Genomic DNA, 14,988 nt, shown 5'->3' with positions numbered 1-14,988 from the left:
CCATGGCTTTTTTCCTTTATGCTCTGGTCTTAGAATGGCCCATGGCAGAAGAGATGGCTTCAGGGGCTATCTGCACAGCCATCCTTGCAGCTTCCACATTCTCCTCCCTGTATCTGGGGGTAGTAGACTTTCAGGGACCAAGGAGTTGTCATAGGTGTAAATTTGGGGTATAGATTAACTGTCCTTGTCTTCCTCATTATTTCCCTGACATGATGAAAGCTGTAATTGGTATCCAATCTGGCCACTACTTTTTTCCTAGTCTTCAGATAAAGGGGCTAAACATAAAGCTCTGGCCAGACATCTGTCAGAACTTGAATCTGGGGCAGGAAGTTATTCCCTATTTATTCCGGAATGGCATCAGTGATGGTGAGCTACCATCGGGGGTATTGTATATGTTCCCTCCAGTTCTGTGATACGGAGGTATGTGAAAAACAATACTTTTCCTCACCTCTGCCTTCTTTGGGTGGCCTGGTAAGAGGTCTCACCTGGTGCCAAACAATCTTTCATGCTCTGTCTAGTTCCTTCTTCCATCCACTCTTCACAACTCATGCCATCATCCTCCAACACCTTGGCAGCTTTTTGACTTGAATTCTTCCTCTTCTTTTCTGATCTTCAAGTCTTCCAGAAATTGGCCACTCAGCTTTCAGAGAATGCTCCCTCTTGAAATAGAGCCAAATATCCTGTCTTAGCCCCACCCATAGAAGTACCCAGTCCCCCTGTCTTGGCTCAGCAAATTCTTGTTAGTGATAATGTTCAAAGGGCTAAGTCTGGGTAGGGGGATCTGAGCAGTGACTGGATTTCTCAGCTATAGAAATGGCCATCTTAAAGGAGGGCAGTTAACTCTTGCTTTTGCAATACTGACATCATCTGCTTCTTCCCATTGGGTTGTTTGAGTACTACAGATTAAGATAGACCCAAGTTTTTGTGTATATGGGGTAAGAAAAGAACCAGTTGGTTTTTTTTTAAGTGCCAAGCCTCCTACCTTACTGGCTATTTAAACCAATTTCAGAGTGAAAGGTAGTTCAGTTCTTGCTGAGGGCATTCTATCCATATAAAGATATAGCTAGACTGTTCTTTGAAGTGGAGATAGGAGAAGGGAGGGAGCATCTCTTATGGGGAGGAAAGGATTGACTTATCCCTCCTGGGTATGTTTAGTCAGAAACTTGCACATTGTAAGCTGGGCCAGGGAAAAATTTACCAGCTTTGATCCAAGTAACTTCTGAGAACCTGTGATAGTCTACTTTCTTCCACACTATTGTACAGCTCACAATGGCTGTGGGCAGTGGTCAAGGAAAGACTTGAAATACCCAAAAGAGAGTTTTTGGTCTAGTGTAGACCTGTCTTGGAGGGACAAGGGAGAAAAAATCGCATCAGTTCACACAGATTTAAAGTTGGATGGGACCTCATAGGTCATCATATCCATCCCCATTTTGCAGATGAAGAAACTGAAGCCCAGAGGTGTTAAATAACTTGCCCCTGGTCACACAGCTAGTAAGTGCCTGAGGCAGGGTTTAAACCCAGTTCTGATTCTAGGTCTAGCATTCCTTCCACTACATCATACTGGGTCAGAGCAGAAACTGACTCCCCCTCATCCCCCTTTTTTTAAAATGCAATTGCCAGTTTTATCTTTCACTATAGGGCTATACCTGAATACTTTTCTGGACCTCTCAGGTTGGGCACTGAGGAAGGACCTTATAGGGCAGAGAGAAAGATGTTTGCAGAACCAGGGAGTGAGAGCTGTAAGTTTGTGGATTTTTAATCCCCATTGAGGGGAGAAAAGTCTTCTGCATGTTCAAGCCCAAACCAGAGTCCTTGTCTCCTGTCTGGTGCTGCTGTTTCTGGAGTTGTGACATAGTGAGATTTTCATGCTTCCTTTCTTTGACACATTTGGGAAAATCTTTTTCCCAGATTAAGGGGAGTTTGTCCACTCCCATCCCAGCCAGAACTGAGGGGTCACCCTATTTTCATGGGTACTCCTTGTCTTTCACCTTGGTTTCTGTAGAATAGATATTGTGTTTACGTATGGGTGTTTTGTGTTTTTCCTGGTCCTCATTTGTTCAAGTTTTCTGCTGTGAGGGTATTGTGTTTCTTCTTTTCCTTCTCCTCTGAATTTTCTTGACAAGGAATTGAGGGCTTCAGCTGGGGCCAGTTTTTCCAAACACTTGCAAAATAATACCATGATATGTATTTCTCCTGTTCTTCTAACCTTGCTCTATGCCCCCTCTCAACTCACTTTAGGGGATTCACAGCAAGCCTCTAAATTAATCTGTGGGATGAAGAATAGGTTCACTCTTGAATGAGGGGCCTGGCTCCAGAACAGATTCACTCCAAGGGCTACTGGCTGCTGCTATTCCAGGGGATGTGTTATTATTTGTATAGAAATGTGACTTATATGTGTGGTGTATGGTGCTTCCTGGAATCTTAGATTCTTCCCATTTCCCTGCCTCTAAATGTATTGCCTCCACAGTCTGTTTTTCAGTTTAGCTATTTTTACTGCTTTTATTCATGATTCAGGTAGTTTGCTTGAGTTTTCCCAGTGCTTGTTCATTGGGCTTTTGCTGGCCACAGACTGCTTAAAAGAGGTAAAATCTTGTTGGATAGTTCCTCTGCAGCAGCAAGGAATGACCAAAGCTCTCTCCACATGCAGGGATGCAGCATGAGGCCTCTGCCTGCAGCACTGTTTCCGCACTGGGATTTTTTTAGACTGTGGTTTGTTGGAAGAAACTGACACATTAACGATTTTTCTCCCCAGAAGCCACTGAATAATAGTTTATGGCTTTTTCTTCCTTTCCTGTCAGTTTCCAATGGCTTGGGAATATGTAGATGAAGATTACTAAGGGCCTACCTAAGACCCAGCAAAGAAGGGTCCAGAGGGAAGCCCATAGTGAGGAAGGTGGGACCGAGTGATGCACTAGAGACGGCCTTCCATTTGTCCCTTGCTTGGATGCCTGTGTCTGGGTGTGTGCTCATTTGTGTTTGTCAGTATCTGAATCCCCATCCCATCTTTGCAGCAGCCACGGCCATTCAAAACTCTAGGAAATCTAGTTGAGTTGGTTGGAAACGTGGGAGAGGGGAGGGAGGGGTCCATGAGTCCTCAATGAAGCCTTTTCCCACGGTGGGTGCTTCCCATCTTGGGTGCTGTGATTCCCTCTTTAGCATATTAGAGGGGACTTTGCCCCACCGCATCGCCCCTTCCTCCTGTCCCTTCATTCGGCCCTACTCAGAAGCCTTTACCAAATGGGAATGCGGGCAGAGCAATATCCTGAGCGCTTCCAGCGGTGAGACAAAGGCTGCCCTGCTGCGCCTGGCTCTGCTGCTTCCTTGCCTTTGGTTCTGAGTGGGTTGGGGTTAAGGGAAGAGGAGGTAGCCTTGAGTAAGGGCTTTTCCCTCGGGCTGAAGCCTCTAGGAGCGGGTAAAGGCGAGCGACCTTGGAATTTGCTTTGGGGTTTTTTACAGATTTGAAGTGAGCAAGGCTGGGGTCTGGATACGGGTCGGGGAGTCGTGGCAGCCGGGGTCAATCTCTGGGTGCCTCCTCCCCCCAGCCCGACTCAGTATTTATTGCTAAATTATTGTCCAGGCGGGGCGGCACGGGGCCGGGCCCACCGGGTATTTATTGCTGTATATATTGTATGTTTGTGATATATAAGGTTTTCTTTATTTTGTATATGATCAATAAAAACCTTTTAAAGAGACCTTTGCCTCGCTCCCTCTTCTGGGGGTGCCGGGGAGGGAGGGGCAGCGCCCGGTGGAACGGGGAGGAGCGAGAAGCGAGACCGGGAGTCTCAACTTGCGCAGGCGCGCCGCTCACTTTGGGAGCGGAAGTGGCAGCAGCCGGTTGCCTAGGGGAGCGATGGCCGCCGGCGGCCTGAGCCGCTCGGAACGGAAAGCGGCCGAAAGGGACAAGATCCTTCGAGAGGAGCAGCAGCGGAACCGGCTCCGCCAGGTAGGCCGGGACGGCCCAGGGCGTCCCCTCGGGAGCGCGCGGCTCTGCCACGCTCCCCCTCACGGCCGCCGGGCTCCCCCTACCTTCCCCTGCAGGTGTCCCGGATCCTGAAGAAGGCGGCGGCGGAGCGGAGCGCTGAAGAGTGCCGGCTGCTGGCCGAGAGTGAGGAGCTGGTAAAGGAGCTGCAGGGCCGGAGCCGCCGCCGCGAGGGCCTGAAAAGGCGACAGCAGGAGGCGAGTGCGCGTCCCGCTTCCGGCAGGGTTTGCCTTTGCTCGCCCCCGCTCCCCGACCTCCAGACCCCTCAGACAACCTCTGGCCTCGAGATTTCTCAGCCCGATTCTGGCCACCCCCAAATCGACGAAGGACGACTTCGAGGCGCCCCCAAAACTCGGGGACTGCGCCGGCCCTTCCCCGGCTCCTGCCGCCCCTACCGGGCCGCCGAGCCTTTTTTTCCCAAAGTTGAGAGCTTGTTGCTTTTGAGGAGTGGGGGTGGGGGGAGGGAGAAAGGTCATCTCCCAGTTAGGAAAAGGAGAAAGGAAAACATCTGGCTCTGGAAAGGATCCTGACCCCTCTGCCCCAAAGTCTGGAAATCATTTGCGGTTTCTTGGTCCTCGGTGTTTTGTTCTGGGAGGGGGAGGGGGGGGTTGACCACCTTTTTTGTGTCTCCTCAGGTGTGCGATGACCCCGGGGAACTAAGGAGGAAAGTCAGGGAGTTGGCTTTAGCTGTCCAAAATGCCAAATACCTGGTCATCTACACAGGAGCCGGAATTAGCACGGTAAGAAAAGGAGTGACACTGTTGTGTTCTTTAGGATTAAACTGACTCAGCAATCCTTCCTGGAGTAGCTGCTCTGAGACGACTGGTCCTGGGAATCGCCTTAGGATCAATTGGGCAAAATAGTAGGTTTGTGGATGGTGCCCTCTGGGGACCACTGGTTACCCTAGTTGTAAGAGCTTTCCCCCCCCCCCCAGGGGATTCACATAAAATCAACTAAAAGTTGTATAATTAGAAAGCAACTTGTTATTGTTTTAAAAAAATATGTAACTAAGAGAAAGTGAAATTTAAGTTTTTAGCATATAGTAGACTTTTAAATGTTTGCATTGAATTTAGTAAATGAAAATAAATAATCCATCAGTTAATTGACATTTATTAAGTACCTACATGTTGGCTATCCCTGTGCTAAGTACCAGGAATACAAAGAAAGGCAAAAAACAAATTCTCTGATTTTAGGGAGCTCGGTCTAAAACCCCATAGCTAAGTTATTGTCGGATACATTTTGTGCCATTTTTATTTCCAGGACTGTTATAAGACTCAAATGAGATAATATTTGTAAAGCACTTGGCTAAGTAAGCACTGGGGGGAAAGGAAAATGAAAATAAAGAATGTTGAGAACTGCCATTATCTAGTTCACTTTCCCATCCCTTTTGATGAGGAGTAAACTGAGGTTCTAAACCAAGATGGGTCAGTTCCTTTTCTCCTGGGGCTGATTATCTCTCTCCTTCCCCAAAGTAACCATCGGGCTACTCAAGGCTGTGTGGACAAAGTCTTTATTGGTTAGAATGGAAATGAAGAGTTGGCAGGCAAAATGGCTGCAAGGTACAAGGCCAATTTTGCAAAGAATAGATTTTTGAGGACTCTGTTTTATACTTGAGCACAGTCTTTCAGATGCAGTGATGTAAGGAGGTTCCAGAGAGTGTTGTAAAGAAGACAGGAATTCTCTGTTATCTCCTTCTGTCTCTCCCTAAAAAGGAATTTCCTGCTGGCATTTGGCCTGTCTTTTTGATCTTAAGCTATCTCATTTCCAAATCTCATCACCTTTCACTTTATCAAGTAAGCAAACAGACCCAGAGAAATTAAAATGACTTTGCCATGGGGGTCCATGAGTTCTCAATGAAGCTTTTTCTCACAGTAGGTGCTACCCTCTTGAATGTTCTGATCGCTCTTTGACACATTAGAGGAGCACAAATGGTAGTAGAACCTAGTTGTCCAAATCTCCCCAATCATAGAATTGCTTCTCTTTCTACATTCTAAGGTATGATACAAATAGAAAGAATAAGTTTCCAACTTAGCCGTCAGCATTCTATCCCTAAGTATAGAGAAAGAATCCTAGTTTTTCCATTGTTTGCTGTTTTTAAAACTGGGAAAGGGGTTGCTGAATAAGGAGCAAAATATATAGGGAGGACAAGTTTAGTCATTGGAAATCATACCTTATTACAGAATGTCACTTACCATATACTGTCCTTTGAGATGCTCTTGACTTGTTCACATCTCTGCAGCTGCTCTTAGTACTGATAATTCTTTGAATCCACAACTTTGGTTATCACGATAACCAAGAGTCACATGACTTATGTTCTCTGTAGTCAGATTAATATTTAATACACTAATAAGAGGCTTTAAAGCACTATTAAATGGCACACGAGAGGGCTAAATGCAGCTGGAGTCTTGAGTATTGCTGCTTTAGAAATTCCACACTTGAAGAACTAGAGCTGCCTACTGTAACAGAAATGATTATCTAGGCTACTGCTTTGTTTTTTGTTTTCTTCAGTTGTGTATTATTTTAATGATCCCATGGGATTTTCTTGGCAAAGATCCTGGAGTGGTGTGTCTTTTTTTTCCTTCAGCTCATTTCATAGATGAAGAAACTGAGGTAAACAAGATCAAGTGACTTGCCCAAGGTCACCCAGCTAATGTGTCTAAGGCCAGATTTTAACTAAGGTCTTTCTGACTACAGGCATAGACTCTATCCAGCTGTGCTATCTAGCTATTGCAGGATATAGCAGCAACGTGTAAATGACTTTGATCCTCAAAGATCAAATGAAATCAAGCTCAAGAGCCAGATGATTTTCTTATGCTCTAAAATAGATATATGTAGTTTGGGATAGATTAGAAACTTAGAAAATTTAGTTAATTTTCCTTTTTTTTTTTTTTTTTTTTAATTAAAGCTTTTTATTTTCAAAACATATGCATGGATAATTTCTCAACATGTAACCCTTCCAAAATCTTGTGTTCCAATTCCCCCCCTCACCCAGATGGCAAGTAATCCAGTATATGTTAAACATAGTAGGAATATATGTTAAATCTAATATATGCGTACATGTTTATACAATTATCTTGCACAAGAAAAATCAAACAAGAAAAAATGAGAAAGAAAATAAAATGCAAGCAAACACCAACAAAACGAGTGAAAATGCTATATTGTGAGCTACACTCAGTTCCCACAGTCCTCTCTCTGGGAGTAAATGCCTCTCTTCATCACAAGATCATTGGAACTGGTGTCAATCATCTCATTGTTGAAGAGAGCCATGTCCATCAAGATTGATCATCTTATAATCTTGTTGCCGTGTATAATGACCTCCTGGTTCTGCTCATTTCACTTAGTATTAGTTCATGTAAGTCTCTCCAATCCTCTCTGAAATCATCCTGCTGATGATATTCCATATCATTCCATATACCATAATTTATTCAACCATTCTCCAACTGATGGACCTCCACTCAGTTTCCAGATTCTAACCACTACAGAAAGGGCTGCCATAAACATTTTTGCACATATGGGTCCCTTTCCCTCCTTTAAGATCTCTTTGGGATATAAGCCCAGTTGCTACTGTTGGATGAAAGGATATGCACAATTTGATAACTTTTTGAGCATAGTTCCAAATTGCTCTCCAGAATGGCTGGATCCATTCACACTTCCACCAACAATGTATTAGTGTCCCAGTTTTTCCACATCCCCTCCAACATTCTTCATTAGCTTTTCCTGTCATCTCAGCCAATCTGAGAGGCATGTAGTGGGTCATAGCTGAATTTTCCTTCTATTTTGGCAGGCTCTGAAGGATCTGTTTAGAGGTACAGTACTAACAATAGCTAACATATAATGCTTTAAATGCTTTTTTGCCAAGTTCTTTACAAAGATTATCTCATTTGATTCTTAAAACAATCCTGGAAATAAAACTGAAAGAAAATAAATGTGGTAGTAAGAATTTGTGCTGCACACTTAGAGATTCATAAGTCATCTTAATTCACTGGTTGAAGACATCAATCAACAAACATTTATCAAGCACCTAGTATGTTTTAGGTACTGGGTATGAAAATACAAAACATGAACTAACCCTTAATCTCAGAATGCTGAATGTGTATATAAAATTGTATGATGTCTTTATTGTACCAACAATATAATTTTGCTGCCTAATCTTGGAATTCTGCCAATAGCTACAGTTGACGCCCTTCCTTGCTTGTCTTTTTTTTTTTTTTTCCCCCCTCATGTATTTCCTGGCCATGTAGGCAGCTTCCATCCCAGATTATCGAGGCCCAAATGGAGTGTGGACACTTCTTCAGAAAGGGAGGAGCATTAGGTAAGCAAGTAAAATGCAGACGTTAATTCTCTGCCCCTGTTCTACCTCCTAGGCAGGCTACAGAGGCCTTCCCTGTGAAATGGAGGGATGTCAGATGTAGTGTGAACCTGAACTTGGCAGCTTCTCCTCACCTTTCCCTTTTTCCCTTCCATCTGGCAGTGCTGCCGATCTGAGTGAGGCGGAGCCCACCCTCACCCACATGAGCATCGCCCGCTTACATGAGCAGAAGCTGGTAAGAGACCAGGATTTCTAACACGCCTACTTTCCAGGACCTGAAAGAGAGGACATAACTTTTTTGTTTCCTCTCTTGTTATTCCAAAACATATTAATTCTCCCTTTGAAAAACCCTCCTAGATGAGTTTAGCTTTCAGGTTTTGGTTCAGTCAGCCTGATTTAAACTCTTGTTTCCTGGCTAGCTGGGTGAGGTAGGCCTCCCCAGTCCTAAATGTCTAGTTAAAAGAGGCCTTGCTACTTCTAAGATCTCAGAAATGTCTTTCAGGTGACCAGCTTTAGACTGATTTTAAGCATTAACAGTACACTCTCTGGCCTTTCTTGATTTGCTCTTTTGGAGCCACAATAATACTAGAAGTGGTCTTTTGACTTTTATTCAAGTGTATATCTTCAACTTTAGTTGCAAGAAGCCAGGAGTGAGTCTGTCTGGGCTTTTAGGAGAATTAGATGTAATGAGTCAAAATAGTTTCCTCCTAAGACACTGTGGTAACTTCTAACTTCTAACCTAAAATATTGAGCATTGAGGGAAATCAAATGGCACACTGATATTTCTAATGGTTTATGACACTAAAAGGAAACAACAAATTGACCTTTGTTTTGGTTCACCTTACAGGTGAGAAATTCCAGTTACCTCCCAAAGACCTAATGGAATTACTAAAAGAATTCCCCCAATCCTTACAGAAGCCTTTCTTGGGTGTTTTCTCCAATTCCCTCTTGTATTCAGTCCTGCTTCTTTAGTGGAATCTAACTGTCTTATAGTTTGGTCATACTTCTCTCACATCCTGAGGTTTTCAGCAAGATTAATAATCTTGCTGGTGTTATAAGATCTTTTTTTATGCCAACTTTGAGCTGAGGTCAGGGAAGATCCCCTTAGTATATCTTGCTATCTCTCCACCCATATTCTTCTCTTAAAGGTGCAGCATGTAGTATCCCAGAACTGTGATGGACTCCATTTACGGAGTGGGTTGCCCCGCTCAGCGATTTCAGAACTTCATGGGAACATGTACATTGAGGTGAGCAGCCATAGTTGGGACTTGGGGGGTGCTTAGGGAGAGCACTCTAAACTAGCTCACCAGGCTTCCTCGATCCTCAGGTCTGCACCTCCTGCACTCCCAACCGAGAGTACTTGAGGGTTTTTGATGTGACAGAGCGAACAGCCTTGCACAGACACCAGACAGGCCGGACCTGTCACAAGTGTGGGGCACAGCTTCGAGATACCATTGTGCACTTTGGTGAGAGGGGAATTTTGGGGCAGCCTCTGAACTGGGAAGCAGCAACCGAGGCAGCAAGCAAAGCAGACACAATTCTGTGTTTGGGATCCAGCTTAAAGGTAGATGAGAAAAATAATAAGCAGATGAGATTTCAGTAATTTGTTACTCCTTTCCCTTAAACATTTTGGCTCAATCAAATGTCAACCTTCTATAGTTTTGTTTCTTTGGATCCTGACAGGTACTGAAGAAGTATCCACGTCTCTGGTGTATGACTAAACCCCCTAGCCGTCGCCCTAAACTCTACATAGTAAACTTACAGGTAACTAGAGAAAATTCCTGTGTGTATAGAAGTACCTACCTAGCATATCAGATTTAAGGGGATGGTAATGGGATTAGTGGTAGGTGGAGGAGGGTTGTAACCAAAAATCACATATTTAATCACATGAGTATGTGCCAGGCACAGGGAGAAATACAAATATAAATATAGTTTTTGCTTAGAGTTTACATGCTGATATGAAAGATAAATGTTCATAAATACACAAATTAGAATATAACTACATGAGTAAAAGAGAAAACAGTCTAAGAACAGATAATAGAGAAATCATTTTTAGCTCAGGGATTTGGGTTTAAGATCACACTTAATGAAGGAAGTGGCTTTTGAATTGGGCTTCAAATGGCTAAGTAAACTATAACCCAGAAATTGGGGGGGAGGGAAGGGTTCCAGCACACTATGAGAAATCAAGCAGATAACACTCATCTATCAACTCTGAGCCAGCAGATATCATGATATACCAGTATACTTTTGGAAAAGCATTTTTTTTAAGGCATTCATCTTTTTCCCCTTTGTTTTCAGTGGACACCAAAAGATGACCTGGCTGCCTTGAAACTTCATGGGAAATGTGATGATGTTATGCAGCTGCTAATGGATGAATTGGGTCTTGAAATCCCCACCTATAATAGGTGAGTAGTGTGATCAAGATTTAGATCTCTAGTCCAAGCTAGTCACCCTTCAGTTCCTTTGCCTGTTTTATGCGTACAGATGGATTGAAATTTGTAGACTGAATTTTTTGTTCTATATTTATACACTGATTAACATGAGCATTTCCTTATACAAAGAATAGAAAAGAGGAATTGCATATAAAACAGCAAATTTTTACTATGAATAACTTGTCTTTTTTTAAGCATATAATAAATTCATCATGTTAATTTCAAAACTATCCTGGCTTATTTATGTACCCCTGCAAAACTACTCCTCTTTTCTCCTTACAGCCTGGTTATTCATGAAATTGTAGAGCTGGTTTAAACCTAAGGGAGTGGCTGAGGTATAAGAACATCTGATAGAATTGCTTCTTAGAGTAGTTGCAATTGACTGAAATCTTGCTTGAAGTTTTAGATAAATTTTGGATAACTTGCCTTATCATTAATTTTTATGTCCTGATATTTCTGTTAGAAGAAATAAGATTTTTGTTTTAGGGAAATAAAAACAAATGTTGCTTTGGAAGAACTGTAGTTCGTTCTACATAGCTTATTTAAATTGCCCAGTTATACCATAAAAATATGAGTTATTTCTATGGATGTTTTTTTCTTTTAATTAAAGATTTTCAATTATAAATGATTCTTTGACTTCTGGATCTGGAAATTTTTGTTTTTAAAGAACATTTATTGAAGATTATATAATAATGTTAGGCATTATGTAATATGAATTTATTTTTAAACACTTAACACATTTTATTAATATCTATTAAATTCTTAGTTTATAAACTTGAGTGGATATATTGGATATATGATTACATTGGTTTTAGGGCCAGATCCCAAACTCACCCTGTGCTGTGTTTTCCCTATATTCCAGTTCTTGGTCTACCTAGCAAACTTGATAGCCTTACTATGGATCCTTTCTTATCATGTGGGCACCAGTGGAGTACACAAGCTACTCATTAGTTATCCATTTTCCTATAATCCATCTTGTCCTTTATCCAGTAGTACATTCTTTGACAACATCTTCCTAATTATTATGTAGTTCTTCCTTGCTGTAGCCTACTCACATTTACCATTGCCTTTTAGGTAACTTCTTGCTTTAATATTTTGGAGACTGGTATCCCATGGTTCAAAGACATACAGTATAACTAGAGGATGATTTTTTTTAACCAAGGAGAAATTTGGAGATCATTAAAAACAAACAAAACGACTATTTTTTAGAGGCAGGATAGTCCCTTCTCTTTGTCAATTCTGAGTCCAGTTCATGGTTCATCTTCCAATATCTTTTCAAGACAGATTATAAACTACTACCAGAGAAGTAAAAGTAATAAACCACTGGATCAATGTAAGGCAGTCACTTTTCTGACATTTTGCTCATTCATATTCTCACAAAGAAGAAACCTCTGATTAGAGCAAAAACTTATAATTATACAGTAATAGAACAGAAGATCAGTTGTAAATGGGCTATAAAATGTACTTTTTTATAACATATAAACTAATACACTGTATATGTTAATACCTGTATGGATCATCAGCAGAGCTGATTGCATCAATCCCCAAGAAACAGGGGAACCTCTAAATAAAACCTATAATTACTGAAAAGAGTTCAGTCTTAAGTATCCAGAGGGAAAAGCAAATGGATGAAGAATGTTCATTGAAGACTTATGACCTTGTTAGCTAGGTGACACAGTGGATAGAGTGCTGACCCTAAATCAGGAAGAGTCATCTTCTGAGTTCATATCCAGCCTATGTGATCCTGGGCAAGTCACTTAACCCCATTTGCCTCATGAAGAAATTAGGGAAATGACAAATCACTCCATTGTTTTTGAAAAGAAAATCCCAAATAGGGTCATGAACAATCTAACAGAACTAGACAGTTTGGTTGAGCTGAAGTGATAGTCCCTAGAATTCACCCTTCTTCTTTGAGAAAGGACTAAAATAGTATTAGAAGGGAGGAGATTCCTTTGTTTAACTTTATGGCCTCTTAAGTTCCCAATTTATTTAAATATATGCTCCTCAAGCTCTGTCATTAGAGAATAAGAAAATTTGGTATTTTGAAAACCCAGAAGTGTATTGTTTCATACTTTGATTTTCTTATTCAGAATTCTAATAAATGCTACCTACAATTATCAAGAGAAAGAGACATATTGGAGGGCATAGCACATTCACCATTTTGTATATTTCTTGCTTGGTTATAGCTTAATTAACAGCTTAACAAGTTGTTAAAGAATAACAGATTAACAAAAAAATTGGTTTTGGCACACTCAAAAAAGACACATTTGGATGTGAAGTTAGCCATTAGAGTCTCATTCATTAGTAATGTATGCTAATTGGTAAGATTGATGTGTACAGTATATAGTACAATACATGCTGGTTTATTCTATTGGTAATTGATAGTTATTACAGATGTACTAATCATTGTATACAGATTATATACTATACATCAGTCATATTGATTGGTATATTATATAATATGCACCATTCAATAATTTACAGACGAGCTTTATGGACTGTTCATCCAACTATACCATCAAAGCCTTAACTATAGACATTCTTCATCTTAATTGTTTTCTTCCTTTCTTCATAATTAGGCTGAAACTTTTGTGGTGATTATAGAATTTATAATCTGAAGGTCTGTGCAACATGCTGAGGATCTTCCTCTGGATCCCTTTTAATGACCTGGAACTTCTTGCAATCAAACACAACACAAACACATTCTGTGTCCTCTCAGTTTATAATACAAACATAATTCAGGACCATTCTTTAAAGCCCAGCTCAAAGGAACTTACACTGGGAAACCCTTTCCACCCTTGAACTTCATATAACATTTTGTTTTATGAATCTAATGTACTTTTATGCTCTATATAAAAGATATTTTATACCTGTGTTAGATTGACAGCTCTATGAAGGTTTGGGGCCATATCTTATCTAAACATAGTAACTTCTTCAATGCCTAGCATTAGGTGCTCAATGTTTGAATGAATTAATTTCTTTAAAATATATTTTATAATCTATACTTTACAGACACATCTTCTCTCCCATTATGGTAAATTAATGAGATTTTGGTTTGGGGGAAGAAAGGTGGACAAAGAAGTAATTGCCTCTAAATAGCAAGAATAGATTACTCCTCCTGACACTCTGGTTTGTTATTTAGTAACTGGAGGGGGAACCTATTTTAACCACATAGTTTAAGAGTGTGTTTCTGAGTAAGATTCTTTCCTTGAGTGGTTTCTAATATATATTTCTCCCTTTTGGTAGGTGGCAAGACCCCATCTTCTCTCTGGCAACTCCCCTTCGTGCTGAAGAAGAAGGCAGCCACAGCCGAAAGCCATTGGTGCCCCCCCAGAGTGCAGAAGAGACTCAGTCCAGGGATCATAAGGAGCAAGCAGCTCCACTTAGTTCAGTGCCCTTCTCAGGTGGCTGGTTTGGCAGGGGTTGTACCAAAGGCACAAAGAGAAAAAAAGTATAACCCTGTGCCTAGAGGGGAATAGACAGTTGGCACTTTTAAAATAACTTCAGGAAACCATATTCAGGGGTCAAAAGTCACCATGAAGGGAGTTAACCTCCATGTTGACTGGTAAGCGGGAATAATGGATGAAATTTTTGTACTGGGATTTTTAGCAATTTATTTGGGGGCTTTTTCTCCCCTTGAAAGCCTATCTCCTAACTCTTTGTACCACTTTCTGTGCTACAAACTGCACCTAATCATGAATTAGGGTCTATGGATGACATCTCTAGCTCATCTAGTCCCTGAATGAGGAAGTGGCAGACTTAGCAATTTTCTGCAAGATAAAAGGACTTGGTGATATTTCACATCTGGCTGGCCATGAGGAAATACACAGCTGCCTTTACCTCAGATCACCAGACTGCTCTTAGGGCCCTGAACTGTATTTCTATCACTTGTTACTAAAAGTGTTGCTAACTATAGGTCTCTTTTTCTGTAATAGGGTGGCTTTGACCTCTCTAAAAGCTCTAAGCAGATCCTTTCATTTTGTTTTTGATTAAATGCCTCTGCAATATCTTGATTACCTTGAGTGTGTGTGTCTGGTTTTGGTTTGTGGGTTGGTTTGTTTTTTAATTCTCCATTAGCTAGGTAGACTGCCTTATTCTGTATATGTTGCATCCTGTCCTGTACCTTGGACTCTTGCTTAAGCATAATGTGAAAAAACAAAATAACCAAGTCAAGTAAGCGGCTCTGTGACCTAGACTAGGAATGTAAAAGTCTTAAAAACGGAACCGTGCTTTTAGTGCGGCTCAGGAGAGAAGGGGACACGACGGCA

General features: G+C 41.4%; 1 protein-coding gene across 2 annotated transcripts; it reads left to right on the top strand.

The window, feature by feature from the left end:
* Nucleotides 1-3,788: 3,788 nt before the first annotated feature.
* SIRT7 (sirtuin 7) lies at nt 3,789-14,742 on the top strand. 2 transcript variants are annotated; one of them, XR_012481110.1, is made up of 10 exons: nt 3,789-3,943; nt 4,039-4,176; nt 4,615-4,719; nt 8,221-8,291; nt 8,451-8,523; nt 9,437-9,535; nt 9,616-9,852; nt 9,972-10,052; nt 10,587-10,766; nt 13,920-14,742. XR_012481110.1 is itself a non-coding variant. In XM_074260441.1 (10 exons), the coding sequence occupies exons 1-10, from the start codon at nt 3,851-3,853 to the stop codon at nt 14,175-14,177; spliced, it is 1,215 nt and encodes a 404-aa protein (XP_074116542.1). In that variant the 5' UTR covers nt 3,789-3,850; the 3' UTR covers nt 14,178-14,742. The 2 variants fall into 2 exon arrangements, 1 of the variants encoding a protein (XP_074116542.1); XM_074260441.1 differs by having other exon boundaries at nt 10,587-10,693; nt 13,967-14,742.
* Nucleotides 14,743-14,988: the final 246 nt, after the last annotated feature.

This window comes from Sminthopsis crassicaudata, chromosome 4 (genome assembly GCF_048593235.1).
Source record: "Sminthopsis crassicaudata isolate SCR6 chromosome 4, ASM4859323v1, whole genome shotgun sequence".
Lineage (NCBI taxonomy): Eukaryota > Metazoa > Chordata > Mammalia > Dasyuromorphia > Dasyuridae > Sminthopsis > Sminthopsis crassicaudata.
The sequence above is the reverse complement of the archived record's forward strand: the minus strand, read 5'-3'. Positions and strand labels throughout refer to the sequence as shown.

Coding starts and splice junctions, on each gene's coding strand:
- SIRT7 (XM_074260441.1), top strand. CDS start 3,851: ATGGCCGCCGGCGGCCTGAGCCGCTCGGAACGGAAAGCGGCCGAAAGG. Junction 9,853..9,971: donor GTTTGGGATCCAGCTTAAAG/GTAGATGAGAAA, acceptor GGATCCTGACAG/GTACTGAAGAAGTATCCACG. Junction 10,053..10,586: donor TCTACATAGTAAACTTACAG/GTAACTAGAGAA, acceptor CTTTGTTTTCAG/TGGACACCAAAAGATGACCT.